This window comes from Agelaius tricolor, unplaced genomic scaffold, assembly GCF_023055355.1.
Source record: "Agelaius tricolor isolate 1412-34295 unplaced genomic scaffold, bAgeTri1.0.p SCAF_180, whole genome shotgun sequence".
NCBI classification, from domain to species: Eukaryota; Metazoa; Chordata; class Aves; order Passeriformes; family Icteridae; genus Agelaius; species Agelaius tricolor.
This window is the reverse complement of record NW_027269440.1, coordinates 64,587-75,424: the sequence shown is the minus strand read 5'-3', so window position 1 is coordinate 75,424 and position 10,838 is coordinate 64,587. Positions and strand designations below refer to the sequence as shown.

Below are 10,838 nucleotides of genomic sequence, written 5' to 3'. Positions count from 1 at the left end.
ACGTCATGGCCCTCGCCTGCATCTACACCCGCAAGGGCGCCTGCCTGCGGCCAGGTACCGGCACAGGGACCGGGGACGGAGCGGGGAGCGGGAGAGGGGAGCGGGATGGGACCAGGGACGGAGCCGGGACCGGGGACGGGACCGCGAGAGGGACCCGGGGATGGAGCCGGGACCGCGAGAGGGACCCGGGGATGGAGCCGGGAATGGGGATGGAGCAGGGACGGGACCGCGAGAGGGACCCGGGGATGGAGCCGGGAACGGGGACGGGACCGCGAGAGGGACCCGGGGATGGAGCCGGGAACGGGGATGGAGCGGGGAAAGGACCGGGAGAGGGAGCGGAACCGGGGATGGAGCCGGGAACGGGGATGGAGCCGGGAACGGGGATGGAGGGGGACCGGGGACAGGACTGGGACCGGGGACGGAGCAGGGATGGAGCGGGACCGGGGATGGAGCCGGGAAGGGAGCGGGAGCGGGGATTGAGTGGGGATCGACCTGGGGACAGCACCGGGGTGGCAGCGGGGATGGAGCAGGAGCGGGGATGGAGCAGGAGCGGGGAGAGGACCGGGAGAGCGAGCGGGGATGGAGCCGGAACGGCACCGGGAAGGGATCGGGGACTGGGGATTGAGTGGGGAACGGCACCGGGATGAGACCCGCAGGGACCGGGGCTGGGAGCCGGGATCGAGCCGGGAATGGCACCGGGAAGGGGTCGGGGACCGGGCTGGGAGCGGGACAGGGACGGGGACGGGGACGGGGACCGGGGCCGTTCAGCACCGCGGGCAGGGACCGGGGCCGGGGCAGCACCGCGGAGAGCGGCCGGAGGTTCCCGTTCAGCACCGCGGAGAGCGGCGGGCACCGGGAGGGGCAGCGGGACGGGGACCGGGATCGGGAACTGGGATCGGGAATCGGGGACCGGGATCGGGAATCGGGATCGGGAACTGGGATCGGGAATCGGGAACGGGGACTGGGACCGGGATCAGGGACCGGGATCCGGGATCGGGAATCGGGAATCGGGATAGGGATCGGTGACATGGACAGGGATCGGTGACCGGGACAGGGACAGAGGAGCCGGGACGGGGACGGGACAGGGAGTGGAGCCCCCGGCGGCCCCGTGGGTGCCACCCCGGGGCCGGGCGGGCTCTGAGCGCTGTCCCCCCGTGTCCCCACGCCAGGCCCGAGCCGGGGGGCGCCCCTGGAGCTGCTGGGGGGGCCCGAGCTCGCCGACCTGGTGGCGTCGCTGCCCGGGTTCCTGCTGGCCGTGACCCGCGAGGGGAAGCTGGTCGGGGTCACCGACAACGTGGCGCAGCACCTGGGCCACTCCATGGTGAGCACCGGGGGGCTCGGGGGGGCCCGGGGCGCTCGGGGGGTCCCGGGGGCTCACCCCGGCCTCCCCCCCGCCTGCCCCCCCAGGTGGACCTGGTGGCACAAGGGGACAGCATCTACGACCTGCTGGACCCCGCCGATCACCCCCTGGTGCGGCACCAGCTCAGCCTGCCCGGGCCCCCCCAGGCAGGTGGGTGGGGGTCCCCAGGGCGTGGGGGGGGAAGGGGGGGATTGGGGGGTCTGGGGGGGGGGTCCTGGGGGGGTCTGGGGGGGATCGGGGGGGTCCTGGGGGGAAGGGGAGGGAGAGGGAGGGAAGGCATGAATGGGGAGAGAGAGGGATGGACAGCGGGACACAGGGATGGACAGAGGGACACAGGGATGGACAGAGGGACAGAGGGATGGACAGAGGGATGGACAGTGGGACAGAGGGATGGACAGCGGGACACAGGGATGGACAGCGGGACAGAGGGATGGACAGCGGGAGAGAGGGATGGACAGCGGGATGGACAGAAGGACAGAGGGATGGACAGCGGGATGGACAGAAGGACAGAGGGATGGACAGCGGGACAGAGGGGTGGACAGCGGGACAGAGAGATGGAGAGAGGGATGGACAGCAGCACCAAGGGATGGACAGTGGCATAGAGGTGGACAGAAGGACAGAGGGGTGGACAGGGGGATGGACAGCAGCACAGAAGGACGGACAGAGGGGCAGGCAGCTGGGCAGACAGACAGACAGACACACAGAGGGTCGGACAGACAGCCAAACAGCCAGCCCCCGTGTCCCCGTGCAGAGCGCCTGTTCCGCTGCCGCTTCACCACCTCGCGCGCCTCGCGCCGCCCCAGCGCCGGCCGCAAGCTGGTGCTGCTGCGGGGGCGCTTCCAGGAGCCCCCCGGGACCCCCGGCGCCGCCGCCCCCGCGCTCTTCGTGGCCTTCTGCGCCCCCCTGGACCCCCCGCCCTGGCCCTGCCCCGACTGCCTCCTGCTGCCCGCGTTCCAGAGCCGCCACGCCCGCGACCTCGCCCTGCTCGACGTGTCCGACAGGTGGGGCCCGGGCTGGGGCTCACCTGGGCTGGGCCGGGCTGGGCTGGGGCTCACCTGGGCTGGGCTGGGGCAGGAACCCATCCGTGTGGTCAGTGAGTGACCCTGTCCCTCTGTCCACAGTGTCCTGGTGCACCTGGGCTACGGCCGGGCCGAGCTGCTGGGCCGCTCCTGGTACCGCCTGCTGCACCCCGAGGACCTGGGGCACGTGGCCCGCCAGCACCTGCGCCTCGGTCAGTGCCACCCGAGGGTCCCTGGGGCCACCCGAGGGTCCCTGGGGGTCCTTGGGGGTCCCTGTCCCCTCCCTGTCCCCTCCCTGTCCCCTCCCCTGCCATCCCCAGGGTCCCATGTGTGTCCCTTTCCCCCCCGTCATCCCTGGGGTCCCTCAGTCCCCTCTGGGTGTCCCCCATGGCCCTGGCTGCCCCACTGACCATCCCGTGTCCCCACAGCGGGCGCGGGGCCGGAGGCTCGGGGCGAGGTGGTCACTCGGCTGCAGCGCAAGGACGGCCTGGGCTGGACATGGGTGTACGCCCGCCTGCGGCCGGAGGGGCCGGCCCTGCTGGCCCACAACTTCGTCATCAGGTCAGTGTCAGTGGTCAGTGCTGAGTGCCCAGTGCCCCTGCTGACCCCGGGTGGCCGCAGCCGCGCTGACCGCGCTGTCCCTGTGGCCGTGGCCGCGCTGTCCCTGTGGCCGTGCTGACCGCACTGTCCGGTGGCCGCAGCCCCACTGACCGCGCTGTCCCCCCGCAGTGAGGCCGAGGCCTGGTGCCTGCGCCAGCAGCTGGCGGCCGAAGCCCCCCCGGGACCCCCGGAACCCTTCGGGCCCGGCCTCGACTTCCCCAGCGGCGACCTCGGGCCCGGCCTGGAGCTGCCCCTGGGGCCCGGCCTGGGGGCCGTGGGGCTGGCGGTCAGCGGGCTGGGAGCCGATGGACACGGGCTCGGACACGGCGCCGCGGCCACCGCTGACCCCGGCCTGGGCGCCACCATCGGACACGGCCTTGGACACGGCGCTGACCCCGGCCTGGGGCCTGGCATCGGACATGGCCTCGGACACGGACACAGCACTCCGGCCACCGCTGACCCCGGCCTGGGGGCCACCATCGGACACGGCCTCGGACACGGCGCTCCGGCCACCGCTGACCCCGGCCTGGGGGCCACCATTGGACACGGCCTCGGACACGGCACTGCGGCCACCGCTGACCCCGGCCTGGGGGCCACCATTGGGCTCGGACACGGCGCTGCGGCCGCCACTGACCCTGGACTCGGAGCCACCATCGGACACAGCCTCGGAGCTGCCCTGGGCAGTGGCCTGGAGCCCAGCCTGGGGTCCAGCATTGGACACGGCCTCGGACACAGCGCTGCGGCCACTGCTGAGCCCGGCCTGGGGCCTGGTGTTGGACACGGCCTGGCAGCCAACGCCACGGTCACTGTTGACCCTGGACTTGGGGCCACCATTGGACACGGCCTTGCGGCCACCACTGGACACAGCCTTGCGGCCACCACTGCGGCCACCGCTGACCCCGGACTTGGAGCCACCATCGGACACGGCCTGGGAGCTGCCGGCACGGCCACCGCTGACCCCGGCCTGGGGGGGTCAGTGGGCTCGGACACCGGCCTGGGCCTCGGCGTGGGAGGCGGCCTCAGAGTGGACATTGGCCTGGACGTGGCGGCCGGAGCCGACGTGGGCCCCGCTGACCTCGGGGATGACCTGGGGCCGGGCGGCGTGGCCGGAGTGACCGCTGGCATGGCCGGAGTGACCGCCGGCGTGGCCGGAGTGACCGCTGGCGTGGCCCTGAGCATCGGGCCCGGCCTGGCCAGCGGCGCCATCAGGGCCAGCGTGGGGCTGGGCATCGGCGCGGCCGCGCTGCCCCCGGACGTCGGAGTGACCGTGGGGGCCAGAGCCGCGGCCGGACTGAGCCTCGGGGCCAGCCTGGGAGCCAGCGCGGGGTCAGCTCTGCCGGCCGGAGCTGGACTGGACAACGCCGGCCTCGGACACAGCGCTGGGCTGGGACAGAACCACAGCCTTGGACAGAACCACGGCCTCGGACACAGCGCTGGGCTGGGACAGAGCCCTGGACTCGGACACAACGCTGGGCTCGGACAGAGCCACAGCCTTGGACAGAACCACGGCCTCGGACAGAGCACTGGACTCGGACACAACGCTGGGCTCGGACAGAGCACTGGACATGGACAAAATGCCAGCTTTGGACACAACTCCGGCCTCGGACACAACTCTGGACTCGGAACCAACTCTGGACTGGGAACCAGTTCTGGACTGGGACAGAACCCCGGGCTTGGACACAATTCTGGCCTCGGCTCCGGTGTGGGCCTGGTGTCCGGAGCCTCCCTGGGCCCCGAGCTGGACATTGGCCTGGGTGTGGACGTGGTGCCCGGGGCCGGGCTGGGCCTGGGCTCCGTGCCCTGCTCGGACGCCGGCCCCGGGCTGGGCTCTGCCCTCGGTTTCGCCGTGGGCGCCGCGCTCGGCTCCGGCCTGGCCCAGCCGGAGCTCGGCGCCGACCCCGACCTGGGGCTGGGCCTGGCCGCCCCCCTGGCGCCCCCGGCCCCGCTGGGGCTGCTCCGCCTGGGGCTGGGGGCGCCCGAGACCCCCGGCCTGGGGGGCACCGAGACCTGGACGCCGCCCTACACCCCGCGCCAGGCGCCGCCCTTCGCCTTCGGGCCCCCCGAGCCCCCCGAGGCCGCCCCCGAGAAGCTGCCCCCGAGCCCCGAGAGCCCGGGCGGGGTCGCGGCCGGGCCGGGGGTCCCGGGGGGCGCCCCCGGGGCGCTGCTGACCCCCGAGACGTCGCCGCCGCCGCCGGTGCCCGCGGCCGGGCCGGCGCTGCGGCGGCTGCTGCAGGGGCTGGCGGCCATCGCCGCCCGCGGGGGCCCCCGCCGAGCCCCGGGGCTGCCCCCCAGGCCCGCCGGGGCGCCCCCCCCGGCCCGGTCGCCCCGCGACGCCTTCGCTGCTGCTGCTGCTGCTGCTGAGTTGTATCAACTCCCCCAGAGCCGCCTCCAGGACGCCTTCCGCAAAGGTGGGCACGGGGGGGACACGGGGGCTTTGGGGAATTTGGGGTTCTGGGGGGGCTTTGGGGTATTTGGAGGGGTATCGGGGCTTCTCAGGGGGGTTCGGGGATTTTTGGGGCAGGTTTGGGGGGTTTTGGGGCAGTTTTTGCGGCAGTTTCGGGGGGGTGGTTTGGGCGGTTTTTGCGAATTTGGGGCAGTTATGGGGCAGTTTCAGGGTGGTTTTTGGGGCGGATTTTGGGGCAGTTTCGGGGTGTTTTTGGGGTGGATTTTGGGGCAGTTTCGGGGTGTTTTTGGGGCGGATTTTGGGGCAGTTTCGGGGTGTTTTTGGGGCAGATTTTGGGGTCAGTTTCGGGGTGTTTTTGGGGCAGTTTCGGGGCAGATTTTGGGGTCAGTTTCGGGGTGTTTTTGGGGCAGTTTCGGGGCAGATTTTGGGGCAGTTTCGGGGTGTTTTTGGGGCAGTTTCAGGGTGTTTTTGGGGCAGTTTCGGGGCAGATTTTGGGGCAGTTTCGGGGTGTTTTTGGGGCAGTTTTGGGGCGGATTTTGGGGCAGTTTCAGGGTGTTTTTTGGGGCGGATTTCGGGGCAGTTTCAGGGTCTTTTTGGGGCAGTTTTGGGGCGGATTTTGGGGTGTTTTTGGGGCAGTTTCGGGGCAGTTTCGGGGTGTTTTTGGGACAGTTTCGGGGCAGTTTTGGGGCGTTTTTGGGGCAGTTTCGGGGTGTTTTTGGGGCAGTTTCGGGCCAGTTTCAGGGCGGATTTCGGGGCAGTTTTGGGGCGGTTTGGGTCACTGTGGGTGCCCTGCTCCATCCCTGACGTGTCCCCGTGCCCCGCAGCCGGAAGCCAGCGCGCCCCGTCGTTCTGAACTGAAGTCTGTGACGCGACTTGCCCCCAGTATGGCATATTGTCATTGTCACCCCGCCCGGCCAGCGCCCCCCGGCCCGGCCGCCCCCTCTGCCGCCCCCCCTTTGGGGCCGCTCGTGCTAATTTAACTCGTAACGAGTCTCTAAGGTAATTGGGGGGGGGCTGGTGGCCCCCCCCGCCCCCAGCCCGGACGCCTGGGGACCGTCCCTCGTGTCCCCCCCGTCCCTTTGTCCCTTTGTCCCTTTGTCCCTTTGTCACCTCCCCCCCAACCTCGGGCTCTGCGTTTTTGGCAGAGTCCCGCCCCCCAAAACTGTGTCCCCTCCCCCCCATCCCCTTGTGGGTGTCACCCTCAACGTCCCCAAGGCGGGGGACCGAGGCACGATGTGGCTTGATGTCCCCAAAGTCCCCAAGAATGTCCCCAATACCCCAAATAATGTCCCAAATATTGTCCCACATTTCCCCAATAATGTCCCCAATGATGTCCCAAATTTCCCCAATAATGTCCCCAAAATGTCCCCAATGGTGTCCTAATGATGTCCCCAAAATGTCCCCAATGTCCCCAATGATGTCCCCATGATGTCCCCAAGCCCTGGGGCTGAGGCACAATGTGCCTCAGTATCCCCGATGTCCCCAGCACCCTCCCAGGGACATCCTGGCCTGATGTCCCCAACATCCCCGATGTCCCCAAGGGACGCGGGACCCGCTCGTCACCCGCGGCAAATCCTGAGACCCCCATGTCCCCACTGTCCCCAAATGTGTCCCCGACCCCATGGACTGAGCCTGTTCAGCGTCCCCAGTGCCACCGATGTCCCCGAAGGAGGGGGACACCGTCACCGCTCATGGGACCGAGTCCCCAACGCCCCCAACGCGTCCCCAACGCGTCCTCAATGTCCCCAATGCATCCCCAATGTCCCCAACGCGTCCCCAATGTCCCCCCTGGCAATAAAAGTGTCCCCCAAGGTCCCCGTGCCTGCGGCAGCTCCTTTGGGGAGGGGGTGGCATTTGGGGAGGGGGGACACTGGGGACAACTTGGGGGGGTTCGGGGGGGACAAAAAACTCAGGGGAGCCCCAGGGGAGGAGCCAGGGGTCGGAATGAGCCGGAATTTGGGGGGGACACCAGGATTTGGGGGGATTTGGGGGGGATTTGGGGAGATTTGGAGGACTTTGAGGGGATTTGGGGGAGATTTGGGGGATTTGGGGGGATTTGGGGAGGATTTGGGGAGGATTTGTTGGAATTTGGGGGTCCCGGGGGTCCCGCCCCCGGCGCAGAAACCACGCCCACAAGGCTCAAACCGCGCCCCCTGGCGGTGAAACCGCGCCCATCACGCAGCACGGGCTAATCTGCATAACTCCGCCCCTTGTGCGTGAGGCCCCGCCTCCTCCGCCCCGCGCATGCGCAGCCCCTCCCGGCTCCGGCGCAGCGCGGTGAGTCCCGGACTGGTCCCAGTGACCCCAAACTGGCACCAGCGACCCCAAACTGGTCCCGATCGGCCCGGAACTGCCCCCAGACCCTCCCCCGTAACCCCCGAGCTGGTCCCAGTAACCCCGAGCTGGTCCCAATATTCCCGTACTGGTTCCACCATGCCGGACTGGTCCCGGCTCCGCGCCGGCCCCAGCGACCCCCAGAATCCTCCCAGTAGCCCCCAGTATCCCCCAGTGCCCCCTCTGACCCCTCCCAGCGAGCCCCAGTAGCTCCCAGTGCGCTCGGTCCCCCCAATCTGCCCCCAAAGTGCCCAAAATCCCCCCAGTGCCCCCCAAATCCCCCCGGTCCCCCCCAGTGTGAGCCGGTGCCGCCCATGTCCCGTGCCCGTGTTTTGGGGGGCTGTGCGTGGCTCCTGGGGGCCCTGGCCCTGCTCCAGACCCTCTACCTGCGCTCGCTGCCGCCCCCTCCCCACCATTCCCGCGCCCCCCATCCGCACCCGCGCCCGCCCAGGGGGGTCCTGGACGCCTCGGGGTCGTTCCGGGTGTTCTGGGACGTTCTGGGGGCGCCCCCGGGCTGGGCCCGCGCCCCCCGCCCCGAGCTGGTGCTGGCGGCGCACGGGAGCCCCGGGCGGGCGGCGGCGGCGCTGGGGGGGTCCCGGTCCCGGGGCGGCGCCTGGGGGGGGCCGCTGTCCCTGGCGGTGTTTGGGGAGCCCCGGGGGGGGCTCCAGGAGCTGCTCGGGGCCCTGGGCGGGCCCTGCCGGGCCCTGAGGGGGCGGCTCAGGCTGCAGGTGGTGCAGGGGGCGGCGGGACCCCCGCCCCGAGTGCCGCCCCCCCAGAGCCCCCCCCAGAAATGGCCCGGGGGGTGCCGGGGGGCCCTGGCCCGGCTGGCGGCCGCCGACCCCCCCAGTTACGCTTTGGGGGCGCCGTACCCCGGGAATCTGCTCAGGAACGTGGCCTGGCAGGGGGCGGCGGGGGGCGGGCCCGGGCCGGGACCCCCGCCCCAGTTCTGGGGGCGCTTCGTGCTCATGGTGGACGCGGACGTGGAGCCGAGCCCGGGGCTGCGCGAGGGGTTCCTGGAGCTGCTGCGGAGCGGGGGCCTGGACCCCAAAAACTGGGGGGGACAGGGCGGGATGGACCCCAAAAACTGGGGGATACAGGACCCCAAAAACTGGGGACGGGAGCCCCCAGACGGGGGGGAACAGGACCCTAAAAATGGGGGCGCTCAGGGGGATTTGGGGAACCCCAAAACTTTGGGGGCTCCCGTCCCCCAAAGTTGGTTGGGGGTCCCCAACACCTCGGGGGTCCCCAATAGCCTGAGTGACCCCAATGCCCAGAGTGACCACAACACTCTAAGTGACCCCCAAACTCTGGGTGACCCCAATGCCCTGAGTGACCCCCATAACCAGAGTGCCCCCCACACCCCGAGCGCCCCCCAGGCCGGCGGTGCCCCCCCCTGGGCCCGGGCCCTCTTTGTCCTCCCGGCCTTTGAGCTGCGGGGCTCGGGGCCCCCCCCGGGCTCCAAGGCGGAGCTGCTGCGGCTCTGGGGGGCGGGGGAGGCCCGGCCGTTCTACGGGGGGCTCTGCCCGCCCTGCCAGGCCCCCACCGCCTTCGGCCGCTGGCGGGGGCTGCCCCCGGCCCCCCCGGGCCCCCCCCGGCTGCGCGTGGCCTACGAGGTGCCCTGGAGGGACCCCTGGGAGCCGTTCTACGTGGCCCCCGCCCGCGGCGTGCCCCCCTTCGACGAGGGCTTCCTGCAGTACGGCTTCAACCGCATCAGCCAGGTCAGGGACGGGGGAATGGGGGGAATGGGGGGAATGGGGGAGTGGGAGGGGGTTTGGGGTGGGCATGGTGGCCGTGGGGTGGGGATGGGGGTCATGGGGTGGGCATGGTGGCCGTGGGGTGGCCCTGGTGGCCTTGGGGGTCATGGCGTGGTCATGGTGACATTGGGGTGGTCTTGGGGGTCATGGGGTGGCCTTGGGTGGTCATGGTGGCTGTAGGGTGACCATGGGGTGGCCATAGGGGCTGGGGGTTCTGGTCTTGGGGGGTTCTGTGGGTTCTGTGGGGGTCTCTGTGGGTTTCTGGGGGGTCTCTGTGGGATTCTGGGGGGTCTCTGGGGTCTCTCTGTGGCCCCTGACCCCCCCGTTGTCCCCCCCAGGCCTGCGAGCTGCACGTGGCCGGGTTCCGGTTTGCGGTGCTGGACGGGGCCTTCGTCACCCACCGGGGCTGGAAGGAGCCGGGCGGGTTCCACGAAGGGCGCGAGGCCGAGCTGGGCCGCAACCGCCAGCGCTTCCGGGAGTTCAAACGGGGGCTCAAACTGAAATATCCCAACTCCCCTCGGCGCTGCTGAGCACCTGAGCACACCTGGGAACCCCCATACACACCTGGGAACAGCGGGGACACCTGGGAACCTCCCAATGGACACATGAAGGACCTGTCCTGTACACCTGGGGACTCCTGACAGAGTTGGGGACACACCAGGGACACACCTGGGACACCTGAGGACCTTCCAGTGGACATCTGGGGACACCTGGGGACCCTCCATGGACACCTGGACGCCCCCTGGACCTGGGCGTGACCGTCCCTCAGTAAATTTGGCCACCTACCCATGATGCCTCTGTGTGGGTGATGTCACGGGGGCCGGGCAAGCAGCTGCCCCCAGTGCGGACCAGTAAAACCCAGCGCAGGAGGCCAAGACCCCGTCTGGGTTGTTTACGGCAGCAAACTACAGCTCCAAGCATGCATCGGGTGCCAACATGGCCGAACTTCCGCCCCTATTTAAAAACCACAGCTCCCATGATGCTTCGGAAGAACATGGCCGCCACGCCACTTCCGGTTCTGCCTCGAAATTTGAACTTCAGTTCCCATCGTGCATCGGAACGACGTGGCCGGAAGTGATGGTGGTTTATGGGACTACAGCACCCATCGTGCACCAGGGCAACATGGCCGACTTCCGGTCCGCCATTTTGTGGGGGAATGCGCAGCAGCGCCCCCCGCGGGCGGGAGAACCAAAGTGTGGGGGGGATTTTTGGGGAGAGGGAGGGGCAGAAAGGGCCTGGGGGGGAGGGGCAATAGGGGGAGGGGAAATCCCAAATTTGGGAGGGGGTGGAGCCATGGTGGGGGGAGGGGACCTGAAATTCGAGATGGGAGAGGGGACAGGATCCCAAATTTCGGGGTTGGGGGGGGT

General features: G+C 70.1%; 2 protein-coding genes across 2 annotated transcripts; both read left to right on the top strand.

The window, feature by feature from the left end:
* The first annotated feature begins 6 nt into the window (after positions 1 to 6).
* LOC139587108 (putative per-hexamer repeat protein 5) lies at positions 7 to 7,198 on the top strand. The gene is made up of 8 exons (XM_071420980.1): positions 7 to 54; positions 1,170 to 1,321; positions 1,408 to 1,510; positions 2,112 to 2,361; positions 2,482 to 2,591; positions 2,808 to 2,940; positions 3,109 to 5,387; positions 6,208 to 7,198. Exons 2-8 carry the CDS (start codon positions 1,319 to 1,321, stop codon positions 6,234 to 6,236), a joined length of 2,907 nt encoding a protein of 968 aa, XP_071277081.1. The 5' UTR covers positions 7 to 54; positions 1,170 to 1,318; the 3' UTR covers positions 6,237 to 7,198.
* Positions 7,199 to 7,608: 410 nt separating this feature from the next.
* B4GAT1 (beta-1,4-glucuronyltransferase 1) lies at positions 7,609 to 10,436 on the top strand. Its single transcript, XM_071420979.1, has 2 exons — positions 7,609 to 9,435; positions 9,810 to 10,436. Exons 1-2 carry the CDS (start codon positions 8,032 to 8,034, stop codon positions 9,999 to 10,001), a joined length of 1,596 nt encoding a protein of 531 aa, XP_071277080.1. The 5' UTR covers positions 7,609 to 8,031; the 3' UTR covers positions 10,002 to 10,436.
* The last annotated feature ends 402 nt before the right edge of the window (positions 10,437 to 10,838 follow it).